This window comes from Rhipicephalus microplus, chromosome X (genome assembly GCF_043290135.1).
Source record: "Rhipicephalus microplus isolate Deutch F79 chromosome X, USDA_Rmic, whole genome shotgun sequence".
NCBI lineage: Eukaryota > Metazoa > Arthropoda > Arachnida > Ixodida > Ixodidae > Rhipicephalus > Rhipicephalus microplus.
The window spans coordinates 14,488,928-14,515,778 of record NC_134710.1 but is presented as its reverse complement, the minus strand read 5'-3'; the positions used below and the strand labels follow the sequence as shown (position 1 = coordinate 14,515,778).

Sequence of the window (26,851 nt, the reverse complement as noted above, 5' to 3'; positions counted from 1 at the left end):
TTGTTTAAAATAGCAGCGACGCTATACCGAGGGCGTCTGATTTTGAGCGAAATTCCTTCTTAGTGGCAAAATTTTAGTTTTGCAGCACTTTGGAGAAGCCGAACAGAGTTGCAATGTGCGCTTGTTGGTGATGCATTATGAAAAATGTTCTGTAGCCCGAGGCGAAATACGGTTAGGGGAAGAGATAGAGTGACAGGACAGAGCGCTGCTATCAACATGTTCATTTTCGAACACCAAGCCGATTTTGAGCTATAATCGTCAGGCTGACAGATAATTACGTGGGATCATTCGATAAGTGCGCGACAATGTCATCTACCTAAAAGAAAACTTAACAGCTAAACTACCAAGTATCAGCGTGCACGCAGGCAACCAAGCTCCTTGGGGGACAATGCGATCGAAGGCTTGCTGATAGAAACATAGCCAAGAGCATCAATAAGTTCGGTTTCCACGATCAAACGAGTCAACTTATCTGTCTGCCGACCAACTATGATTGTTTTCTGGAACAAAGGTGGGTTAGGGAACAAACGAGAATTAAGGATATCAAGGTTTAAATCAAGAAGAAATGGACATGGGTCGAGCACGTAGGCCAGATAACCGCTTGTCATTAAGGGTAGCTCACTGGATTCCCAGAGAAAGCAAACGCACTAAGGGGGGACAGAGGGTTACGTGGGCCGATGAAATTAAAGAGTTCGCAGGTATAACGTGGCAACGGAAAGCACAAGACCGGGTTGATTTGCGGATAATGGGAGAGGCCTTTGCCCTGCAGTGGGCGTAGTCAGGTCGATGATGATGATGATGACCATGTAGTAGGGTAATACTGAAGCGTTGTGTTCTAGACGTAGCCTGTTTAGATGGGTGCACCGGCGGCGATTGGTCGGTGCTTACAGTAACTTAATTAAAAAGGCTGACAGGCGCATTACAAAGTGAAATGGATGTGTGAGATCTTGTCAGCAGCGCGAAAAAGGCCTATGAGCGGCCCAACGGTATTCATCGACTCGCGTTGGCGCCGTATTCGGAAGATGTTCGCAATCACAACGACTACTTTATTGGGGTCTTAGCGTAGATTAAGACCTAGCAAGGCCGAGAATATAAGTGAATAATGTCTCCACACACAACTAAATCATGAAAGGCCTGCTGAATTAATTACGCATGCATATAGGTAACCAAGGGGCCACAGATTTGCAACGTGATCAAAACGAATTAGTACCCATGTATGACCACACACTTGCAAATCCAGATTGATGATGCCACAAAGAAACACCTAAACACTTGTACAGACCACATCCATCATCTACAACAATGATGCAGCCCTCGCATTCCTCAAGAAAAGCACGGCAACATGATCGAGAATGGGTTCAGGGGAAGAGTCACAATCTCTTCAATGTCATTCGCAACACATTCACAATAAATATTTAAAAAGTATAACGAGAAAAATGTGGGACTCAAGGGTTAAATAAGCATTTCGCGGTGGATATCAGACGTTTCAGCAAGAACGGACTAGTCACGAAAAAAGTACCAGTGATGTAAACTACATGTACGTTACATCCGGATTAGAGATGGATACACACACACACAAAAAAAATAATGCTAGACGGCAGGGGGAAAAAGAAAAGCGAGCTTAAGAGCGGAAACTGTACCGTAAGAGCCCGTACGTGCAAGGGCTAATTACTAACAGAGGAGCGAAATCCTCCCGCATGTTTATCAAGTTCAGCAAAAGTTGGGTTGCTTCGCAAACGTTAGGTAATCTTAATACATGGCTGACAATTAAAATGACACGAACCTTTAAGCGGTAATCAGAATTTCTTAGCGAAAACTTACTAGCTGGAAACGTGAATAAACTACTGCATATCGCCTGAAAAACATTGCGACCACCTCTTAATACAAAAAGGCCACGACATCGTCTTTCAAAGGTTACTCGGGCATTGTGGTATAAGCGGAAATGATTCAGCAGATCATGCTGCTCGCACGTGACATGAAGATGCAAACGGCGTTCCAATTCCGCTGTCAAGAGCGGACGCGGCGAGGCAGATTCGTCAACTGGCCCGCAGTCTCACACTGACTGAGTGGAACACACCAAGCATACGTCGTACAAGACTGCACGAGCTTGACCCTTCGCCACAACTCCGGCCTCCACCCGGCCTATATACCTCGACGTGAAGCTTCGCTTCTCTATCGCCTTTGGCTGGGAGTTGCTTTCACGAAAGCTTGTATCACATTAATCGGAATTATTGACAGTGCGGCATGCGATGTTTGCAGCACCGATCAAAATATCGAACACCTGCTCTGTCACTGTCCTCGATTTGCCTCAGATAGACAAGTACTTGCCAACGCAATGCGGCGACTGGATGATCGGCCTCTTTCTGTGCAGGTGCTATTAAAGCAGCTTCCACACCCCTCGACAGCCCAAAAGGCAGTGGTGAAAGCCTTGCTGTGCTTCCTGAGAAAGACGGGCTTGTGTGAACGCCTTTGACATGCGGTGGAGTTCTACACGCTGCAGTGACATTACTGTCAGTCTCTCCTTTTTTTTCCTTCCCTTCCCTCTTCCTCGTCGTTCTTGTCCCCTTCCCTAATCTCCCAGTGTAGGGTAGCCAACCGGATGTCTTTCTGGTTAACCTCCCTGCCTTCTCCCTTTTGTTGCTTCCTTCCTTCCTTCCTTGCGAGCGGTACCACAAAATACTATATACAAAGTGAACATGCACGCACGCATTTCGCAATATCTTCCAAAATCTAGCAAACAAATTAGGGGACCCTAAAGCTTCGCCTTTAGAAGTTAAACGCGATAGCGATATCCTGTTCCTATAGTGCATACTTCACAACACTTACCCTCGTGTTCACAAGCCTATCTTAAGCTTATTCCTATGACTTGAGTCAACCTCAGCCATAAGACCTCCCTTAGCGTGTTTCAAGAACCTACCTTGTACTTATCGCAGAACTTTCCTAATACCTAAATAAGGTTCGGTTAAGGTAGCCTACGACCTACCTCAAGGCTTAAACAACACGGCTGGAGACGAGAACTTTGCGTGTTCCGTTTATTATGTGGACCTCAGAGAAGAAATATTGAACGGCACAGCGTACGCATACACGTCACCGCCACGACGAGTCCTCAACCATCGACAGAACCTGGTTGACACCTGCGACAAGCAGGAATTTCTGTGCCGCCTTCGCTTTACAAAATAGTGCCGTGGAGAATCTGTACGCGGTACTGTTTCTTCAGGAAAATATCCATAGTTGTTGGTTCGTTGTGCCCAGTCTCATGCAGCAGCCCATCGTATCGCACTTTTATGGAGTTCGCACGTTTCAACTTGAGAGAGACGTCCTTGTCAATGTCTCGTAGCCGACCGTCTAACGAGTATACAGTCCAGCGGGTACCTGCTATGGTTGCAAAAACACGTTTTCCCGTACCGTTAAAGCTTCCCGAAGTGGCTCAAACACTTTTCTAGTTGTTTGGTCGGCGGTGCACGGATGCACAGTGCGTCGACTGTTGAGTTATATCGCGAGCTGCTTCTCGTTTTCTCTGAAGGCACATGGCGCCCGTATGGCGTCCGTCTTAGAACTTGTTCACAAAATCCGTCAGGACGTAGGCACTTCGTTGATGAAGTTCAATGCACCATTGCACAATAAATGCAACTTCGTAAAAAAATGCTGTAAAACTGTTCACACTATCAGATAAATTTAGTGAAATTCCAAAAAAGTGAAAGAAAACAGCAAACGCTGCAGCGAGCACGATAACACCACCGAACACAGCAAAAACATGCAAGATGTCGAAATAATAAAAGTGACCTGACCAGACCCTTGCGTCGACAGGAGTTGCATAAAAGTGGCCAGAAGAAAAACGTGTATTTCACCCGAAAACTGCCGGTTCCTAAACAAACATTGCTCTTCTGTACGTTTGTCTGCTTCAGTGCATACTATTGTTGGTTTCTTGCTGTAAATCTAATTTATCGCTGCTCGAGGTATAATCATTTTGTAGCAAAAATTTACCAACCCTCGTACCCAGGGCCTACACTTGACAAGTTAAGGACGCCTTTCATAAGGCGCCCTTTTGACAGTATAAAAGAGGTTTCTGAAACGCACTTTGTACTTTTCTTATGCTTTTCTCGCACTTTTCGTGTGTAGCCTTACCGCGATAAGTCAATGTCGGTTCATGAATACGGCGGTTAGTGCATGAAACCTTTTAGAACTCGCTACGCACCACTACGAGACCTTAAAGGAATCGGCGCAGCAGCGTGTGTGCCTTTTGTAGTGGGTTCCAACAGCCGCCGCTACGCGGGTTTCAGTGGCGCTCCTATAGGCGCTGCACATCGCGTATCAGCTCACAATAGCAGGCAAAGACTGCTTGTCACATCAGAAAGAAACACTGAAATACCTGCACTGAGTTCTCTGCAATTACTGCTCGTCACATCAGGAGGAACATCGGGGAGGCACAGGCCACCTCTGCGTCAGAGTCTCTGCTTCTGCTTTTTCCTACTTCCACGTTCCGGAAGCTTTCTTCGAGTGTAGCCACGTATGCAGCTTGCCCAAAGTGTAACTCGCTTGAGCGGGCAGTGATAAACTGGCACAAATACAGATAGTTGCCACGAAAGCTCATCTTTTGCCTCAAACTGGAAGGGTTGTTTGGTTCCCGCAGCACAAGAAATCTGCCGGACCTGCGTTGACTGGCTTAAACACCGAAGCTCTGTCTACATATGCTGATGGTCTGGTATAGAAATGTCTACGATAACCGTACGATTAAGCGACTGGTGACAACGAGGTCGTCTTAAGTTCATTGCGCCTCATACGGCCACCCCGCATGATGTGCTCCATTCAATGCCACGAGTTCAGGATGGTGTTCGACATTCCCTTGTTCATTCAAGTCCACGCACGGAGGAATAGCCAGAGTCTGGTGAACAGCGTGCGTTTCAAGGTGAGCTGCACCCAGAAAACTCTCCAGATCCCGTTTTCCAACCGCTAATTCGGAATCCGCTTTCGACGCAACGTTTCAACAAATGCCGCCCCGGCTTTCAATTTAACGAACCCGTTCAATACGAAAAAATAGCTCGGAAAGTACAGACAGCCACGTCCGCTCAGTCACACACAGACACGTTTCCAGAATGAACGAGGTTCCCTCTACCGTTCCTTCATAAATGTTCGTAACAGTTCCACTAATCCTCAACGCAATATTGGCATTCCTCCGTTCCTCCAATAAGGAACTAGTTCAAGGAACGCCACTTTGTACTGTATTAGCAGGATGTTTAGAAATAAAATTCGCATTGCGTGTGTTGCCATTGGACCGGCATCACAGATTTGGACACACATGCACTGATACTGACACCCGTTAGCCGCCAACATTTCGTCCAACTCTACAGTGTCCTCGGCAGCAACGTTATAAGTTGAGACACGCTACGATTCACGAATGCGAGAGGCACGGTTTGTATACTGTGCGCCTCGAACGCGCATACCGCTCGCGTAAGGCTCGCTAGTCGAACGCAGCCATGACCAACATTTACAGTAGTTCAAGAAACGTTGGCCATGGCTGCGCCGAGACGCTCATAGAGCGCTACGGCGGAGCACTTCGCTGCACCAATGCTACTTGGTAGGGCCATCGCTGCCAAAGCGCTCATATATACTATTCTTAAGCTCATTTTGAGTTAGTGGCGGAGGAGGTTCATTGTCCCATTCGGGTAACGAAAACTTCTGAGAATTTCTTTCTGGGAAGCCCGTGTGTGGTTATACTACCGTCGTAGAACTGAATAGTCTGAATCCTCGTTGATGACCGGCGTTCGGGCGTTGATTCAGAGCATCGATGACTGGAATCAATTACCTCAATAGATAGTCGAACATTGCGATTTACAAAGGTTCGAAAAGGCTTTGTCAGAATATTTGTAACCAAATTGCTTGTTCCTTGTTGGTTGAATATGTTCAATGTACTATATCAATATGTTCCATATGTACTATATCACTTCGAATCTTTTTTCTCTTTTTGGTGACGTGCACGAGATGTATTCGAACATGTTTTTTTATCCGTGACCTATGCGGCATGTATTCTGATATAGTTTTGCGTTTTTGTTTTGTTATTGCCATATAGTGTGCGTCTTGAGCGTACAGTGTGAAACTTGTTCCCACATATGTTCTTTGTACGTGCCAGATATGTAACCACAACTCCTGTCTTGGCCATTGGGCTGACAGATTGAATAAATATGAATAAATAAAAAACTCTGTCCTTCACCGGATGAAACGACGGCGGTGGAAGCAACTCCCATCACCGTATTTAAAACCCAAAACGTCAGGGCGCACGTGAAGCCGCATTTTGCTCGATAATCCTCCTACCGCGGAGCACTGAAGTACAACCCTCCTGCAAAATCACCGTTGTGTTAACCAAGTATGACGTTATAAATGGCCACGTCTGGAACTCCGAGGGTATAAACCTCCTATTTCGGCATATTGGGTTATGATCTCAGAGGCTTTAAACGCCTCGCGAAAACACACATGAGGTGGCCAGGATTGGCACACTACACTCTTATAGAAAAAGTTAGTAAACAGCTTGTTACCCCGAGCAAATAGTATAACAGCAGCTGGTACGTTCTTGGACCATTACTAACTTTGTGCTGCCTTTTTACTACAAATGTTAGGAGTCAATTATAACATGCAATGATTATACTTCTTGGATACAATTACAAACTCTTTGCCATGCACCTGTTAAACAAATCTTTAAATGAACCTTTGAAGTTATTATTATGAGCTTTTTGCAGCCTATTTACTAGCATGGAGATCCATTTGAGATTATTGACGAGATATTAGTAAGCTTAGTATCTCGTCTTGCGTCTTGTATACTACGCAATGTTGAGGCGTTATTATGCAAAATAGATATCACATATTGTGTGTCTTAATATGTTTGTTTAAAACTCTTACACTATACATATTATTGCGCGCCCAATACAGTTGTACAATATAGAAATACAAGCCCTTAACTTAAGCTATTCATTTTAAAGCCTAGCTGCTCACCGACCCCAACTGTGTTCCCCCATAGGTAGGGGTATGTATACTCTTGGAACCGCTCATGAATTATAAGTGTCGCGTACACTTGTCATTGTGCATGTGTGCTGTTCTCACAGTCATCACATTCTGTGCATTATCACCCAATGATTAATCACCTCGATCATGCTCGGGAATTCGACCATCGCAAAAATGGGTGATTCGTGAGGCGAAATGATCGCGGTTGCTACGTTGTTTTTGTACAACCTATATTTCACTAGTTACGAACGGGAAGGGTAGTAACCACTACTAATTGCACTTGTGACGGCGAGGATAATAACAGTTACTAACCTCCCCATTACTAATTGCGCTTACTAACAGGGTAGTAACATATATGACGAGTAGTTAGTAAACCGAAATTACCGAGTACTAAAACCTTTCTTTATTTTAAGAGAACATACACATCTAACATTGTGGTGTTTCGCGCTACAAATCCGGCTACAACGGCCCTGTTTCCAGCCGGAGGGAAAGACCATTTACCTTGAGAGGAACATCGCAGATGTTGACATCGGCGACAAGAGAGGCGAGCGGGTCCAGGGAGCCCTCGCTCGCCGCGGGAGCAAAACCCGGCAGCCCGGTCACGCCAGGAGCGCGCGCAAGATGCCGCGCATTCGTTTCCCGTCCTGGGCGCACCTCTGTCGCGTGAAAAGCGGCTCATTAATCGTGCGGCGAGCGCCCCCGCAGGGTGAGCGATCGCCTCGTGTCACGCGCCAGAGAAACAGCCGAAGGTCGCCCATCTCCACTTTTCACTTAATCCCATCGAGCTAAGACACTCGGCCGGAGAGGGCCGCACCGTACACTCGGAGCGCGCTTTCCCGTGAAACTCTCAGTGTTGCCCCCAGAACCCTATTGCAGCCACTCACGAGAAATGCTCAAGGAGAAGCGGTCTAAAGTGCTCCAAATCGGAGTTTTATGCAGGGTTCTTACGGAATCACAGACCTGATTTGCCCCCATCACGTCACGTGCGCCACGGCGGACAACTTCGGCACACGTGACCCTTGCTCATGACAACCTTCGCTGTAAGTAAACGTTTCCCTGTCCGAGTGAGAATCTAACCCAGGCTATTTCCGTGGCAAGCAGAAGCCAGTCAGTCACGCATCTGTTCGGAAAACAGTGAAAAGAACTTCCTCTGCTGGGAAATGCAATGAAAATAACTTTCATGCTCTCAAAACACGCGCGTCTCCTGTGTACAGGCTTCACAATACTTGTAAAAAAATTGGGGGACCCTTAAGCTTCGCCTTTAGGAGTTGAACGGGATAGCGATGTTCCGTTCCTAGTGTACCCTTCAAACACTTGTGTGAAATCTTTCCGAACTTGCTATGCACCCACTACGTGTTCTTAAGAGTGCAGTAACGTGTGCGCCTTTTGTAGTGGGTTTAAACTATGAACTCATTATGATGATTCCATGTTCTCACGCCTGATGTCAATGTGCGCTTCTACCGCGCATTATCACGGCGATATTTCATGTTGTATTGTGAAACATGTATACAGGTCGCGTCTGTTTGTAAAGCGTCAAAGTTGCTTTCAAATTTTCAAGCAGAGGAAGTTATTTTCAGCGTGTTCACAAGCAGAGGCATTTCTGTGTGGTTGCTTGCCACGCAAACGACGTGGGTTCAATCCCCACTCAGGCCTAGGATTTTTTTATCACTTATTTCATTTGCATCGTTCTCGAGTTATCGGTCACAACGACACCAACGCCGGAATTTCAGCCAAACGAGTTTTTGAACGCTGTCACATTGATATTGCAGTAGTTTTGCTACGTATCAGAGCCATAGCAATCAGCAAGACGAAGACGAGGACGACCGAAGATAGGCCAATAGTTCTGAAGCACAAACAAGCAAAGACTGGCACGACCTTTTCGTATCAGCAGCGCTGCTTGTCTTAACAGTAGTATACATACGTATTCCCTCAAGTCTGAGTCTCTCTTGTTTGGTGGAGCTGTGCGATCCCCGTCCTTGCCAGGGAACTCCACAGCGGGCGCTCACTCTCTGCTTTCAACGCGGCCTCCTCGACTACGTCCTCTCCGGTGGTCCCAGCGCCTGCCCTGCTTGCAAACTCACCAGCCACTACAACTTCTGTGACTCTCCCCGTCTTCAAAGATCCTGGCATTTCATCGGGCCGCAAGGGTTCCAACGTCGATAAAGAGCTACGCCTCTACGAACGCGTCAGGTTAGCGTCACAAAAGTGATTAGCCAATCACTTGGGTAAACTCCCCCAAAAACAGAACGGCCGGAAAGGACAACATTCGATGAAGTCACACTTTTCACGGCACTGGCACAGTAGACGTTTGTGCACACAGTCAAAAGTATCGCATCGAGCGCTGTACTCGCTATACGTGGAGCTTCGACGAACACTATACCAGGGCTGAATTATTTCACACATCCAGTCTGTGAAACCGGGAAAAGGCTGTTTCAGAGGTGACAATGGACGCGTTCCCAATGAATACCCTCCCCAAGTAGCCACTTGAAAACACAGAACGGCATGATTTGGCGCGGCAGGCAGCGATGTCGCATGTGGCAGAAAAAAAAAAATGCAACCGACAGATCAAATCGCGACGCGAATGAGGCTATACTCAAAAATACAGCGCTAAAGAAGCATATAATGTGACATCGTTCGCAAAATACTCGATGAGATTACCACGAGTAGCAACTGGCACCGAAAAAAAAACGTCACCGACGTCTTTCAGCAAAGCATATCAGTATTTACGGCCAGTCATTCGTACTCGCCCCGCCACGGTGGTCTAGTGGCTAAGGTACTCGGCTGCTGACCCGCAGGTCGCGGGTTCGAATCCCGGCTGCAGCGGCTGCATTTCCGATGGAGGCGGAACTGTTGTAGGCCCGTGTGCTCAGATTTGGGTGCACGTTAAAGAACCCCAGGTGGTCAAAATTTCCGGAGCCCTCCACTACGGCGTCTCTCATAATCATATGGTGGTTTTGGGACGTTAAACCCCACATATCAATCAATCGTACGCAAAGTGGAATGCGGCTGCTACACTGAGTGCGGCCCCTAGACCACACACGTGAACGCACACGAGAACATATACCTCGCATGTGCGATAATCAGCAAATTCATCATGCGACACATCACTGCGTATAAAGTTATAATTTGACGCTGCACAAAAATCCGTCCACTACAGATGGATCAGCCATGAATGAAATTCACCTCTCCCGCCCTTTGGCCGCCAGTAATACGTGCCATGCACACAACTGCATTTTTTTCTGCTACAGAGGGGAAAAAACACCTGTGTACAATGCCAGTTATGAGCACGTGTTGGGGGTCAACACTGTATCTTCTACATGCCTCATAAATCATAGTGGTTTCGGCTGGTAAAGCTTAATTCATACATGTTTCGCACCTCTTATTTTTCCATCTCGTCCATTGATGCGCGCCCGCTTCTTCTCCTTTTTTTTTTTTTCCGTGACCTTCGCCATATCTAATGCAATAGGTGAGTAATGGCAGAATTCACCGGTTCTACCCATTTTTTTTTAAGACGATGCTCTTTCTGGAGATACTTCAAAACGAAAATTTGGATCCGTCCATTCATCTGTCTGTCCGTCCGTCCGTCCATCCATCCGTCCATTCATCCGTCCGTCCATCCGTCCATCCATCCATCCGTTCGTCCGTCCATCCGTCCGTCCGTCCGTCCGTCCGTCCGTCTGTCTGACCATCCGTCCATCCATTCATCCGTCTGTCTGCTTAAGCACTTACTGAAGGTGAGCTGGGCCCAGTGACTGTGCCTCTGCGCAGTGCGCTAAATCTTTGGCCCTTGCCATGCAGATTTTCACCTTAATCACCGTGCAAATGCTGCTGCCTATATACGATAGGCGGCACTGCTCTTACCGCCATATCAGGATACGCCGCCGACTCCCAGGAAAGGAGCAGGGCGGCTGTACAGTTGTTCTCGGCAGCGATGCGCCCTACTCGGACAGCTCACCCCAGCGATGGTGACGTATACAGTCGTCAGTCAAAAATGGCAGGCCCCATCGTCATCAACGGCACACAACCCTCGCCACAGCTTTGCGAACGTGGTGACTGTGCCTCTGCGCAGTGCCCTAAACCTTTTGCTCTTGCCATGCAGGTTGGTAGACCGTACCCTTCGTTTGCTAAGAAATCTAGTAAATAATTTTCGGTGCAGTTGCTGCGCCCAAACTGCTGTGTTGCCGTTGCTGTAGAGTACATCCATGTAATTTGTGATTTGCTGGTTTTGGCCAGCGATGCGGAAACAAATCCCAGTCCCGGTCCTCACGTGTCTGAAAGCTTAGTAACCAAAATGACAAAAAAATAAACCAACAACGGGTCAGAACCAGCTAGTTACCAAAATTAGGGGCCTAAAATCCCAACCTATGACATACAGGCAAAAATATAACGGACTTGAGTAAACGAATGAGCGAGCTTGAAAGTCATTACCGGGTACCCTTGCCGATCAGAGGCAAAATGGTGGCGGTGCGCGCTGCTACTGAAAAAGCTGCTAACCGCTTCTCTGAGATAGAGGCACTTATCGAAGATGCCGATAGTCGATCACGACGGGACAATTTAATTTTATCTGGCATCGCCGATCCTTCCAGCCGTGAAACCACTGCTGACGCATAAACGCTCATTGTTGATCTGTGCCGCGAGAATTCAAAAGTAAACATCGACCCTAAAGAACCTGAACGAGCACATCGCGTCGGACCTCATTCTCCCAAACCACTATCGTCCACTTATAGCTAAATTGGCGTCCCACAAAACGAAAACAATATTCCTTTGGAGAGAACGTATGCTTGAGACCATCAGTTATAGTATTGGGGAAGATTTCTCGCAGGAAGTTCGAAATTAACGAAAGCACAGTTTGGCGTTTGCGAAAATCAAAGACGTTCCATATTCGCACCATTTCAAAACCTTATTCATCGGGCCTAAGAAATATTTTTTGATGTTGTTTCTAACGGTGTCAAGGAAGTCGCGTAGCAGCTCCGCCATCGCCAACAGGAATGTACCCAAGTGCCGTATCACTCTTCGAACAGTGTGTCACTTCCTGTAGTCTACGCCAACGTGCGCAGCTTTGTTCCAAAACGTGGCCTGGTATCAAGCGCAGTTTTATCAAGAGGTAGCGATATAGTGATACCGACTGAAAACGTGGGCTGGGTAGTGACGTCGTTAGTGGCGAAGTTTTGGGCGACTTGCTCAAATTGTGCCTTCATCAAAAAGACCGTGCAGAAACCCGTGGTAGTGGCGTACAAACAGCACTACACGAGCATCTACCGTGCTCGCCAATCAGCATTTCATAGAGCCTCTCCTAAAAAAAGTTCAACTCGGTGTTTGCTACAGGCCCCGATTGATTGATATGTGGGGTTTAACGTCCCAAAGCCACCATATTATTATGAGAGACGCCGTAATGGAGGGCTCCAGAAATTTTGACCACCTGGGGTTATTTAACGTGCACCCAAATCTGAGCACACGGGCCTACAACATTTCCGCCTCCATCGGAAATGCAGCCGCCGCAGGCTTCTGAATTCTGTTTTCAGCTTAATGACAATGTAAGCAAGCTGTTGAATCAGCACCCCACCGCGCAGATCTTCTTATTTGGTGATCTTAATTTCCCACAAGTACACTGGTGCAACAACCTACAATCATCGTCAGCGCCAGAGAACACAGAAACGCGGAATTTTGTTAATATTTCTCAGTAACATAACCTACCCAACAGGTTGCTAACGTCCTTGATCTTGTACTAACCGATTGCCCCGACAGCCTTTCATCCATTAGCTGTTTGGCTGAGATCAGTGATCGTAAACCCAATCATGCCATTTTCTCACTCACTCCACCAGCGCGAAACACATTTGAGAAAACAATGTCTCTATGACGAAGGTAATTACGAAGCGATTAACGAAGCCATGGCTTAATTCTTTCCTGTATTCTAGTCAACATTTCATGAACATTCCGTATACATGGCAACTGCAACTAGGTGAACTAACAAACAGATTTATTCGAAAATCACTTTTCATTCCTCCATGCTAAAGCCATAGTTTACGACAGCCCTATGAAACGCTTGTAAAATAGAAAAAAAAGCGCCTTTATCGTACCGCCAAGAAAAGTGGGCCCTCACGCACGTGGGATAATTATCATGAAGCAGAAAAGAACTACCACCGCGCATTGCGTCAGGCCAAACGCACATTTTACCATAACGACCTGCCAAACTTATTAGTTATTAAAACCAAAGCTATTTTGCAAAGTTGTTAACCCTAGTGATACGCACACCATACAAATAAATAATGAATCAAACGAAATCCTCAGTGATGCTGACTGCACTGATGTGTTGAGCTTCGCCTTTGCAAGTGTCTTTACGAACGAGTCGAATGCGCCTTCCGCATCACCATCGCTTTGTATATGTTCTGCAATGCCAGCTATCACTTTTAATGTAAACAAAATTCCTGATATAATTAACAAGATGTTCATCTTTCTCAGCTATAGATGAAATTATTGCGAAAATTTCGAAAAACACAAGGCGCATAACTACTGCCTATTTATCTTTGCTATGCATCCAGTATCTTCCTTTAGGCCTTATTCCAGGTGACTGAAAAGTAGGGAAGGTCCTTCCAGTCCACGAAACCCGTAAGAAAACATCCTCGCTCAACTACGGTCCGATCTCATTAACAACGGTTCCTTTCAAAACCACGAAACATGTCATCTACTCTCTTGTCATAAGCTTTCTTGACTCGAACGACTTTTTTCATCCCGCTCGTCATAAATTCCGCAGAGGATTCTCTAGTGAAACACAGCTTGCCATCCTTCCACATGACATTCATACTAACCTTGATATTGATACACAAAGTGACGTGATCTTCTTCGCTTCCACAAGACCTCTGACAAGGTTCCCCACCAGCGCCTATTATAAAAGCTAAGAAAATTAACTTGCGTGCGGATGTCTTGAGCTCGATTAGTAAATTTCTTAGTAACCACTCCCTATCTGTAATTATAAATAATCACTTAGCTAACTCGATTACACTAGTAACATCTGTCGTTCCTCAAGGATTGGTCCTAAGCCCCTTACTATTCATACTATACATTGATGACGTACCTTCATGTGTATCTTGTAAAACTGAAATGTTCGCGGATGACTGTGTCATATATCGCATTATATATAACACCCACAATCATATTGCTCTCCAAAAATATCTAGATAACATGGCTACTTTGTGTGATGATTGGCTAATGACCTTACAAGCAAGAAAATGTAAAGTTATGTCATTTTCTCGCAGTACTAGTCCCACCCAGTTTTCTCACAGAATTAAAAGCGCTCCTCTCGAGAATGTACATTCTTATACATATTTAGGAATCACTATTTGCAACGATCTGACCTGGCATGCTCACATTTCTAATATATCGTCAGCGAACGAAACCCTAGGTTTTTTCAAACTTATCTCCGTCACGCCCCCCAAAATATGAAGTTGTCGCCTATCAGTCACTCGTAAGACAAAACCTGGAATATGCATCAGTCAAGTTGTTCGCCTATCAGTCACTCGTAAGACCGAAACTGGAATATGCATCAGTCATCTGAAACCCACATCAATTATCACTCATCGATTCTTTTGAAGCTTTGCAGAATCACACTACTAGATTCATTCACTCAAGCTACTCACATATTATGAGCATTCCAGCACTTAAGGTAGAATCTGGTTTATCGCAGCTTTCTGATCGTCGACGTACTTCAAGTGTTGCTCTTTTTCACAAGTTCTTTTGCAGCACCCTTAATCAAGCGCCATGGATCATTCCAGCTGCACGCGTTTCTGACCGAGCTTGTCATCCTCAACAAGTCGCACGCCCACGTGCCCCAACTGCTCACTCCTCTACCTCATTCATTCCACGCACTGCCAAAGACTGGTACGGCCTTCCTACTGATATTGCCGCCATTACCGGCCCGTCCTTGTTCCAACAACGTGTGAATAATCAATATGTAACTATTTTATGTATAAATCACCTACGCTTTATTTAATTTCTTGTTCGGGAGATTCTTAAGGTGAATAAACCAAACTTAATACTAAACGCAGCCACGATTTCAAGATGGCTGCGTTCCCAGCCATCTTGAAATCGTGGCCGCGTTCATACTTGTGAATATTGTCGATAAAAAGCACATGTTAAGCATACATGAGGCGCAACATCAATATATATAAGGTGGTGCGTTCCTTTACTACAGAAACGTAATCATAAAAACCCTAGGGTTTCCTAGGCTGGGCTGAAGGTGCGACGCTATGCGCCCCACGAAAGAAGGCCGGCGGAAGACTCTTTCGGACGACGTTCGCGGCGAAGCCCGCAGATACGTCGCACGGCCTTTTCTTTCTTTTCACTCATAACGTCGAGCTTTCATCCGTCTCCCCCGCCCCCCCCCCCCCTTTTTTTTTCTGGTTGCCGATAAGCGCTATAGGCTGGCCTAACCTGTTTTGACAAGACGGTGAAATGTCGATGAAATCCAACCATGCCAATGAAGAGAGCTTCCTTCAACTTCGCCAGGGCGATCCAGCGGCTTGGGGAGGCGCTGGTCAGGCAGAAGAGAACGAGGACCAACGGCCCGTCAAACCATGCCGAAGGAAACTAAGTATCTGATGCTCGGTCAGACGTGACCCTCGAGATCTAGACCTAGTGTTCTTAGGACTCTATTAGACTAATGCACTAGAAGGGTAGTCCGAGCCCTGCACGGCCGGAAACTACCTACACGCAGGATCCTGCGAATAAAGTATTTTCTCTCTCCCTCTCTCTCAACTTGGCCATCATCGCAGCCCCAGAAGTGTATATACAGAGGAGCTTCCAGAAGTGTATATACAGAGGAGAACAAGACCACACAGGTATGCCAAACACAAGTGTGCGCAGGGTTTTCCTTCTAGGGGGTGGAGTGGGCCAAGGTTCGTCGCAGCAGCCCCCTTCCTGTCCAATCAATGTATGGTGCCTCCTTTGCGTCTCCTCTGTTTTTTAGAAGACTAGGTCCATGTCTTCACCCACGCAGGCAAGTGAAATGCAGCGCAAGCTCATAGGTGTCGCCATGTTGAAGTTACAAATATCGCAGGACGGAAAAATTCCTTCTCACAAAATTGACGAATTAATTGAATCGTTCGAACGCGGTTGTCACATGGATGGATGGATGGATGCTATGAGCGTCCCCTTTATAACGGGGTGGTGACAAGTATGCCACCAGGCTCGACAAAAAAAAAAAAAAATCTTTTTTTCTTTTTTTTATGTTGGCCTAATGCCTCTACTTCGATAAATTCTATCTTAATGGAAAAAAGGTAAATTTTCAGCTTAAGTTCTCTGCCATTTACGGCACACTGTCCATATTTTATTTTTCCAATATTTATTTTTGTCCTTTCTCTCTAATTTTCTGCCACCAATACTCTAACCGTCTCTTACTTATTTCAATCGCGGGTGTGTTCAGCTTTCCATTGTTGTCCCTAAAACCCAAGGCTTCCTGTAGGTTCGTGCCCAAACGTACACCTGGGTGGATATCTCCACATTCAATCAGAACATGTTCCGCCGTTTCCTTATTTTTCCCGCAGCATGTGCATTGTTCTTCTTCTTTACTGAATCTTGCTTTATAACTACGCGTTCTAAGGCAACCCGATCTCGCTTCAAACAGTAAAGCGCTTCCCCTTGAATTATCGTAAAATGCCTCCCTCCTTATTTCATTTTTGCCCTTTCGGTAGTTACTCAAAGCCGGTTTTTTCTCCATAGCTGCCATCCAGTAAATCCTCTCCGCCTCCCTGACTTTTCCCTTAACGCTCTTTGTTGACATACGGCTTACAATACCAGCCGTATACTTACTAGTGAGTCTTCTAGTTCTTTTTCTCCACTGTGTGTCCACGCTCTTCCTATACAAATAACGGAACACCTTCTCTGCCCATCTACTCTCCTTCATATTTCTTAGCCTTTCTTCGAACCTTATTTTGCTCTGCGCTTCCCTCGCCTCAAAACCTGCCCACCCCATATCGCCCTTTACAGCCTCGTTTGTCGTCTTCCCGTGAGCACCCAACGCGAGGCGTCCCACAGTCCTTTGATTTACATCCATTCCCGATTGCACCTCTGCCCTCATGCACACCACTGAGTTCCCAAAAGTAAGCCCTGGAACCATTACACCCTTCCACAGACCTCGAAGCACCTCATACCTATTGTATCCCCACAACGCTCTGTGCTTCATTATTGCCGCATTCCTCTTTCCTTTTGCTGCCGAGGCTTTTTCCTGTACCTCCATGTATCTATCACTCTCATTTACCCATACTCCAAGGTACTTGTATTCACTTACCCTCGGTATTTCTTGGCCTTGTATGGACACCGTCTGATCACAGGGATCATTGAATACCATCAAACCACACTTCGTTACACTGAATCCTAGTCCAAGAGCTTCACCTTCCCTTCCGCATATATTCGCCAGCTGCTGTATATCATCTCGACTGTCCGCAAATAAGACGATATCGTCCGCATAAAATAAACCTGGAAGCTTCTGCTCAATCATCATGCCGCCCTGTTTGTGTGAAATCACATGGTCAAATCAGACAAGGTTCCACCTGGCGACGCATCAGTATTCCTATTGTCCCTGCGAGAGGATTCTTTGCCGCCAGAACACCATATGACGCTAAGCTCACGTGGGATGTCGATGCGCAAATCATGTCCCGAATAAAGCAGGCCAAACTGGGACTGTACCGTGAAAAACGCAAAAAGCGTCCCAAGGCCAACTTGGCGACGGCGCGCGGGGCAGGTGTGTGGCGGCACGATGCGGCTTACCGCGGACACGCCCGCAACGTCCGTCCGTAATCGGCGCCCGACGAGCTGCGCTCATCACCATCGTCCTTCCCCTCACGGTATTAACAAAAAGTAATGACAAGGCAGCTTCGCGGTGCCCTATATGAACGAAACTTCCGGAGCCCTTCACTACGGGTCCCTCATAACCATATCGTGGTTTCAGGGCTCTAAACCCCACATATCTATTTTCAGAACTTATTAACAATTATCAACATTCCACAAGCATACTGGAAAAGGAATGACTCTATCACCTGCAGAGTTTCCCACCTTGTTTTCTTTCAACAACAGTTCGTTTTCAGAATATTTATCAGCCATGTGAGATCGCAGTTTTTTTGTTTGTTTTTTCTTGAATGCATCAGCACCGGTACTTTCGCTCAACGGCGGGCCGGGCGGTGCTGCAACCATACTTCACAGTAATGAAAAACAGCTACTTTTTGCTTCAACGTAAGGAACTGTTTTGTGGGCTGAATGTTAAGGAGCAGTAACAGACAACGCTGCGAAAAAAAGTATAGGGGACCTCATTGTAATGTAAATGTGAAGAAATAGAAGTGAACGAAAAGATAACTTGCCACCGCCAGGGACCGAACCTCCGACCATCGAATAACGTAAGCATACAGCTGCGGTCATCGCCCCGTCCACAGTACACCTGGGAGTGTTAGGCAGCGCCCCTAGTAGCCATGACGGTGAGTGGTGAACACTCTTGTTCAAGAAGAACTTGTGCCTGGGCGAGTTGGTACCTGAATTTGCTGGACATATTAATTTTGGGCCAATGCTAGACTGTTGACAAGAAGGGATCGAATTCCGACGGATGCATTTTCGAAGGAGGCGAAAATGTTTGAGGCCCGTGTACTGAAACTTAGGTACACGTGAAAGAGCACAAGGTGGTCAAAATTTCTAGAGCCCTCCACTACGGGTATTATTAATATTATTATTATTATTATTATTATTTCTGGCGCAAAGCTCTTCCCTCTGCCTTTCTTCGCGTTTTTTTTTTTTTTGCTTTGCACCAGAGTATGTTCAGCAGACTCTTTTTTTGCCTGATGGCGCCACGTAGTCAGTCATCTTATTACGGGCTTGCAGCTCACCAATAATATCTCGCCTACTATCTGAAAATATCAAGCTCACTTTTCTTCTCATTTATATTACAATTATTTCTAATAACACACCCTATAATTACCACTTCCCCAGTGCGGGGTGGCATATACCGATGTTCCTGTGAACCCCCGTTTTACTTTTGTCGCTCTTGCCATCTCTAAAGCATGCTCGGCTCTGCAGTAGTCTAATTGATTTATTGATATGTGGGGTTTAACGTCCCAAAACCACCGTATGATTATGAAAGACGCCGTAGTGGAGGGCTTCGGAAATTTCGACCACCCGGGGTTCTTTAACGTGCACCCAAATCGGAGCCCACGGGCCTACAACATTTCCGCCTCCATCGGAAATGCAGCCGCCGCAGCCGGGATTCGAACCCGCAACATGCGGGACAGCAGCCGAGTACTTTAGCCACTAGACCACCGCGGCGGGGCGCCGTAGTCTACGAAGCACGTAGTTGGTGCACGGAAAAATGCCTTTCGATTTGGTGAGTGGCCACGTAGCCGCGCTCGCAGAACAGTGTTCGCGGCCGTGCGCAGCAACGAGGCAGCTGGTTGCACCAGCGTTTCTACTCTGCAGTTCCCGCCTAATTAAAGTCATCCGATAACGCCTGTTAATGCCGACAGTTCATGAACCGGTTACGAACAACTGAAGCCACTCAGTATTCAGTAGCACAAATCGCTGCTGAGTGAAAACAGCAATTCATTACTTGAGCTAAAAGGTTTATTTATTTATTTATTTATTTATTTATTTATTTATTTATTTATTTATTTATTTATTTATTTATACAAGTACATCACGGGTTCCACGAGGGAACATTGCGCAAGAAGCGGGGGGGGGGGGGTGCATTTTGATTAAAAAGACCGATGGAAAAAATGTGAACTTATACATATGCAAAGTGTTGGGTGAACAAAAATAGAAAAGAATTAACGAAGCAGCAAACACTAGCATTATATAGTTCAGAACGATAATACATAAGTATACAACACAACATTGCGAAATATTGTTCAATGAAGCCACAAAAAGCACTTGGCTGCGCAAAATAGAAACGGGCGAAAAAAAAAGCAGCAACCAATAACGTTACACAATTCGAAACGATAATGGATAAGTATAAATACAAATGCGGATAAAGCGTAAACGTATTAGGGGCGACCAGATTAAGAATCAAACTAGCAGGAGTACGTTGGTAAGGCGCACAATACTAGAATTCAAGAGGCAATTTTCCAAGCAGACTCCTAAAGATCTCGGTTTCGTCGACGTTTGCCATATTTCCAGGAAGATTGCTCCAGATTACAGCGGCACGTGGTAATGCAGACGAACAAAAGGCGTTTGTGTGCCTATATAGACGCTGAAAACTGAGGTTATGCTGAAAATGATGGGAATATCGATTAAGTTTGAGAAGTGGCAAGGAAAAACTGTGCTTGCTGTTGGCGATTCTGTGCAACAGACACTAAAGAGAAATGTTTCTGCGGGATTCGAGGGAGAAATGAGAGAGCGACTGCTCGATTTCTGTTACGCTAGAATGCCAGTTGTAGTTACTGATGCTAAAGCGAGAAGCGCGGTTTGGAACCGATTCCGGGATAGATAATCTTGATCAGGTGACCATATAAAAGATGCGTATTTGAGATTATGACGGACGAGTGTTTGGTAAACAAGCTTGCGCGTGGAAGGAGGAGCATCTCGAAGATTGCATTTCGGGTAACCAAGCGTTCCTGAAGCGTCCGCTGTAATCTTGTTGATATGACTAGACCAAAAAAGGTTCGATGTCGGATGGATGACTTGATACTTACACGATATAAGTCGGTCTTAAGGGGCTTCCATCAACGAAATACTGAAATGTTGAGAGTGGGCGCTTTCGAGTGAAGATCGTTTCATTACACTCATCAACGTTTAATGTCATTAGCCAATCTGAGCACCATGTGGTTACATGATCAGGGTCTTGCTGCAAATCTGTATGATCTGATGGTGAAGTGATTTTGCGATAGATGATGCAGTCGTCCCCTAGGAGGCGAATTGATGGAGGGAAGATCATTGATAAAAATTGAAAAATAACAAAGCGCCAATAACACTTCCCTGTGGGACACCTGCAGGTGTCACCTCTGAGAGGGGAATACCTATTATCAATTACAGTACACTGTTTGCGAAAACACAAAAAGTTTGTGATCCAAGAAACTGTAAGTGCATCCAAGTTCAAAGATGATATTTTAGCTATTCAACGACAATGCGCTACGCGGTGGAATGCCTTAAGGTCGATGAATATGCTGTCTGTTGGTAAAATTTTCATCCGTCTTGTTAAATATCTGATGCGTGAATTCGATAAACTGCGTATCACAGGAAAGCCCCTTGCGGAAGCCGTTCTGATTTTTGAAGGAGTATTCGTTTTGCTCCAAGTCTGATGCAACATGTGAAGAAATAATGTACTCAAGTAGCTTACGAGGGATGCTCGTTAAGGACATGGTGCGATAATTACTTGGCAGGCATTTATCCCCAGATTTTAAGAGGGCGATGCCCTTAGCGATTTGCCAGTCATACAGAATCTCGCCAGTTTGTAACGACTGTTAAAAGACGTGACCAATAATGGTACTAAGCGGAGCAGCGGTCAGCTTTAAGATTTTAGGGTTTATGCCGTCGACCCCTAAACACGTTGACATCTTGAGATTCGTAAATAGGGAAGAGATATTTGCAGGATTATTGACTACAGGGTGCATAAAACGATACTCAAACGCTGGTGGTAGAGGCGTGTTAGCGTAATTTTCCTTCGTAAAAACTGAAGAGAAGTAATTAATAAACACGGCTGGGCAAGACTCAAGAGAGACTGCAACACCACCACTGTTCAAAATTATGATACGAATATTAAAACGTGTGGGGGAAATTTATTTCTAGAATTGCTTTGGGTCGTTTTTTTTTTCAGTGACTGCATAGGTGATGTGAAAAGAACTTGTGTTTCGCCTGACGTACTGAGTGACAATAAACCTTATCAAAAACACGATGCTTTGCCCATGCTACCGAAGATTGCAGTATTTTTGGCGTTCTGAAAGGACGCTTCTTTTCATTTCGAAGGGTGTGAATTGTACGAGTATACCATGGTTTAAATATATTAGCGCGAGCAGTCAAGCGACGGATATGTTGACGCACCAGGCTCACCAATTTTTCTCTATAAACGCATCAATTTTTGTTGACTGAGCGGTTGAACAAGGAGGTCATAAGTGAGTGAGAAAAGTCTTCTAAACTCTGATTTATTGATTGATAATCACCTCTTTTATTGTGAAGTATTGGCTTTGGAGAGACATGAGGCTTGGATGCAGGTAAGCTAATAGGTACCTGAACGACGTGGTGTTCATTGAGACAATCTGGATATATGGTTGAATTAGCTTTTTACAGAAGCTGACGATAGCAGCACATTATTCTAAGCAACACGTCATTCGCTGCGTGTGTCCGTGTCGTCAGAACCGGGGCCTCACAACAAGCATCGCTCAGAGTGTGCTCGTAAGATTACGGCCGGTATTGCGGCCAAACAGCATTTTCCAATTCCGCCCGACGTGGGCACAAAATAGGTCCCGCCATACCACCGAGTTTATTCTCTATCATGGCGTGTGCGGCTGCCATGGAAAGAAATTTAGTTTTACCACGCACCGGATTTACAAAAAAATTTGGCGGCAAAAATATGACTATGGCTGCCCAGCAAATCCTGCAGGACAAGCGCGCAGAGACTTCAAACTTGCAAACACTGTTGTGGAAAGCTCATTCTTAATGAAGTCAAGGCTTATGTGAACCCTTTCGGGTGGCAACGCCATCCACGACCATAGGTCGGAAAGAGTTCCGCAGTCCACTCACTCATGAAACATATTTTGCACTTGCACTCAGCAAAACATTACTTTCCCGGACTCGGCCTGAGTCTGAGTGAGTCCGACTGACGAGTCGTTTAGCCTATAATCAGTGTTTTTGACCATGGTGTCAGTGCTCTACAACACCAATTTCGCGCACGATTTGTGCTCGTCTTGGCGCCTTTTGATAAATTAGCTTCGAAATCGAGTTATAAGCGCTCAAAAACCAGTACGGTCATTTTTCTTGATACAGATTCTAACATAAGACATATATTAATAATTTATCAAGAACTTCGTGGGAAGAGTTGGTGGGAAAGAGATCAAGCACCTTCCCCTCGACATTTGCACGCCTCTGATCATAGAAAACTGACACGGTGTATGAACGACTTCGGAATACGTGTCAGTAGACGCGAGCATAAACGTGATTGTACGTAAGGGTGAAATGCTGATTATCACAAACATAAAAAGAACCGACGAACACCCACTGCAAAAATACGGAAGACTTCACGCTGCGCGACGACTTACACGCGCCTTGAAAAGCATATGGCAAGGTTTTCATGCTTTGTCAGACGCAATTCACTCAAAATGTGTGCGGCTGTCGTTTAACCGCAGTAATAACCACTCGAACTAAAGCTCAAAACAGTATTTACATCCACAGGTGGGTGTTGTTAGTTCCGGTCCGCATAATTCTTATAAATCACTCACTACTTGATGACACGTTCCTACGATTTCGGCCAGCCGTTGCTGGCTGTGATTGCTGGTGAGAAAGGAGAGACGGTTCCCATACAATAAATTGGGCAGCTGCCAATGATTGGGACGAACCTCTAACGTATACAGCAGAGTACGTACAAGAGCCTGGACTAGGTACCACCGCAGTTGGTATAAAGGACCATAACATATGTGTAGTTAACATTAGGTAAATACGCGACGTAGCAGTGCCTCCTTCGTGTATCTTCTTGCATCCTCTCACAGCGCGTGCTTAGAGTAGCGCACTAACCCAGGATTAATGCAGCACTATGCCACCTTTTATTATTATTTTTTTAATTTGCTGCCACACCAGATGCAGCTTGTCATTGGAGGTTTGTCCTCAGCAGTCATTGAATGGTATCATTATACGGCAAACTACTTGGGAAAATGCCGCGCGCAAACCGACAGCTGGTCAAACGTCGCAGGTCTTGTTCGCCATAATATTTTGAAACTGGGGCATAACTGCATTTAAAATGTTCAGAACCCATAAAAGCGATGCTTGAGGAACACCAGTTTCGGGGTTCGCGGAATCATCATGCTGCTGCGCCGTAAAATTATGTGTAGCATCCCTTACACGCAGGCCGCGAACTGCACCACGAAAACGTGACCATACTATTCAGTTCTTCTGATGTCGCGCGCATCATCACGAAGTCAGATGAACGGCGTCCTGGAAATCAGATTCCGGCTCCACCGGCGTTACCATTGTCCATCCTCAAGTGCCTGCCTAGCACACTCGGCGCATCATTAGACGCGGGTAACGTACCGCGTGGGCGCACAGTTGGTCGTTCAAGCGTTCAAGAGCGGCACGTGACCCTAGGTGTCAACAAAGCTCCGAGAAAACCCGCTCAGCGAGTACAAAAGCACGCGCAAGCTGCAGGCAACATGCTCGCTGAAACAGTGCTCTGCAGTCGTGCCCACGTGCAGTGCCTTCAACTTGCGCGTGCAAAGAAAGAAAAAAGAGCCTCGGAGTGGAGCGGCCGGACAGCGGCGGGGAGCTCGCTGTCCGGCCGCATTCCAGCTCGCACGTGCGCTACTCACAGCCTGCGGGCGTCCTGGGGCAGCGGGCGCGGTACTACGCGCAGCCCTCGGTGGCTGCAGTCCAGCGTGAGTCCCGTGCATCGGCACGGATCGGGACATCGCGACAGCTGCGGCTCCTCGGCGGCGCTGCTCGCGAAGAACAGGCACAGCAGCAGCGCGGCCGCCATGCGGGCTGTTCAGGCGGCGCCCACCATGCTCCGAGCCTCGACAAGCACTCCTCCGGTTCACGCAGCGCCACTTCTCTCCGCTCGACGCTCACAGCAGCGCCCCCTTCTCTGGGGAGAGGACCACTCGCGATCATCAGGGGGAGTCGCCGCGGTCGATTCGCCGCCGAATGATGCGTCTCCGCGAGAGGCGTCGTCGATTGCCCTCGTGTCGCTCCGTGCCGCCGTACAACACCGGCGAGGGCTTAACCACTACAACTCACCCGAGTGTTCAAAAACTCGCTCTAACACAAGCATACAAAGAGTCGGGCACCCGCAATAAATTTCTGGATACGCGCATGTGCGAGCGAGATCTCGTACGATGACGGGAGGGCATAGGTTGGCACTGTGAGAGACTACTCACTCATACTAACTCACTACGATTTTCTCGGCCTTCGCACTCACTCACGTTCATACACACGTCTGCTCACTCTCAAAGGCCCCCACTCACGGTCGTACTCACGACTACTTACACTCGTAGGCACTCACTCACTTTACACTCACGACCACTTACACCCATTAGCACTCACTCACTTCATACTCACGACTACTTACCATGACAGGCACTCACTCACGTTTATACTCACGCCAACTCACACTCATGGGCCTTCGCTCGCATTCATACTCACGACTACTCACACTCATGAGAACTCACTCACGTTCATACTCACGCCTACACACACAGGCACTCATTCACGTTCATACTCATGCCTACACACAGTCATGAGCCTTAGGCACTCACTCACGATCACACTCACGCCCACTAACACACATAAGAACTCACTCAAGTTCATACTCACGCCTTCCCACACTGATATGCACTCACTTTCATGCTCACATCTACTCATCATCATCATCATCAGCAGCAGCAGCAGCCTGACTACGCCCACTGAAGGACAAAGGCTAGTCCACTGTTCTGACAGTCAACTTCGTCCTGTGTTTGCTGCTGCCAGTTTACATCCACAAACTTCATAATGTGATCTGCCCACCTAACTTTGTTTCCCTTTAACCCGCGTGCGTTCTCTTGGAATCTGTAAAATTGATCTGTAGAAAACGAGAGTAATGTACAACAACCTCGGAGGAGAACAGCGCCTTGATATAGGCAATAGTGCATTTGAAGTTGCAAAATAGTACGTCTACTTACGACAGGTAGTAACTGCGGAGCCGAACCACGAGATTGAAGTAACAGGAAGAAAAATACTGGGGTGGAGCCTATTCGGTAAGCATTCTTAAATCATCAATGATAGATTGCCATTATCCCTCAAGCAGAAAGTATATAACAGCTACATCTTACCTGTACTTACATACCTACGAAGCAGACACCTGGAGGATACAAAGAGGGTTCAACTGAAGTTGAGGAGGACGCAGCGAGAAATGGTAAGGAAAATGATACGTGTAACCCACAGGGACAAGAACATGGCAGGGTTTTATCAGGGAACAAACGAGCGTTTAGGACATCATAGCTGAAATCAAGCAGAAATGTCGTTGGGAAGGGCACGTATAAAGTAAAGGCAAGATAACCGCTGGTCATTATGAATCACAGATAACTACCCAGTCATGAATATTACCTAACATTCATACTCACCCCTACTGTACTTAATGAGTGCTCGCTCACGTTCCCACTCCGGACTACTCACCCTCATAAGTAATCACTCACATTCACGCTCACGACTACTCACACTCGCGTACTCATTCACGTTCATATGCACGTCTACTCGATCACCCTCATGTGGGCTTACTCACGTTTACACTCATGACTACTCACTCTGAGTGCTCATGTCCACTACCACTTACGCGTTCTGACTCACGTTCATATTAATGACTACTTACACTCGGTGTACTCACTCACGTTCATACTCACGCCTAATCACACTCATGAGTGCTCACTCACGTTCATACTCGCGTCTACTCACACTCCGAGTACTCACTCACATTCATACTCACTCCTACTCACACTCATGAGTACTCACTCACGTTCATACTCACTTCAACTAACACCCTGAGTACTCACACTTTCATACTCACTCCTACTCACACTCGAAGTACTCACTCATGTTCACACACACTTCTACTCATCCTCGGAGTACTCACTCACGTTCGTACTCACTTCTCCTCACACTAGGAGTACTCACGTTTATACTCACTCATACTCACACTCAAGAACACTCACTCAAACTC

At 46.4% G+C, this 26,851-nt stretch overlaps 1 protein-coding gene across 1 annotated transcript in view; it reads right to left on the bottom strand.

Annotated features, from left to right (window-relative positions):
- Positions 1–24,693, bottom strand: part of sli (slit guidance ligand) — a 332,159-nt gene extending 307,466 nt beyond the window's left edge. The window contains exon 1 of the mRNA XM_037426601.2: positions 24,471–24,693. Within this exon, the coding sequence (XP_037282498.2) occupies positions 24,471–24,637 (167 nt within the window). The 5' untranslated portion in view covers positions 24,638–24,693. The remainder of the gene's footprint in view (positions 1–24,470) is intronic.
- Between the last annotated feature and the right edge of the window lie 2,158 nt (positions 24,694–26,851).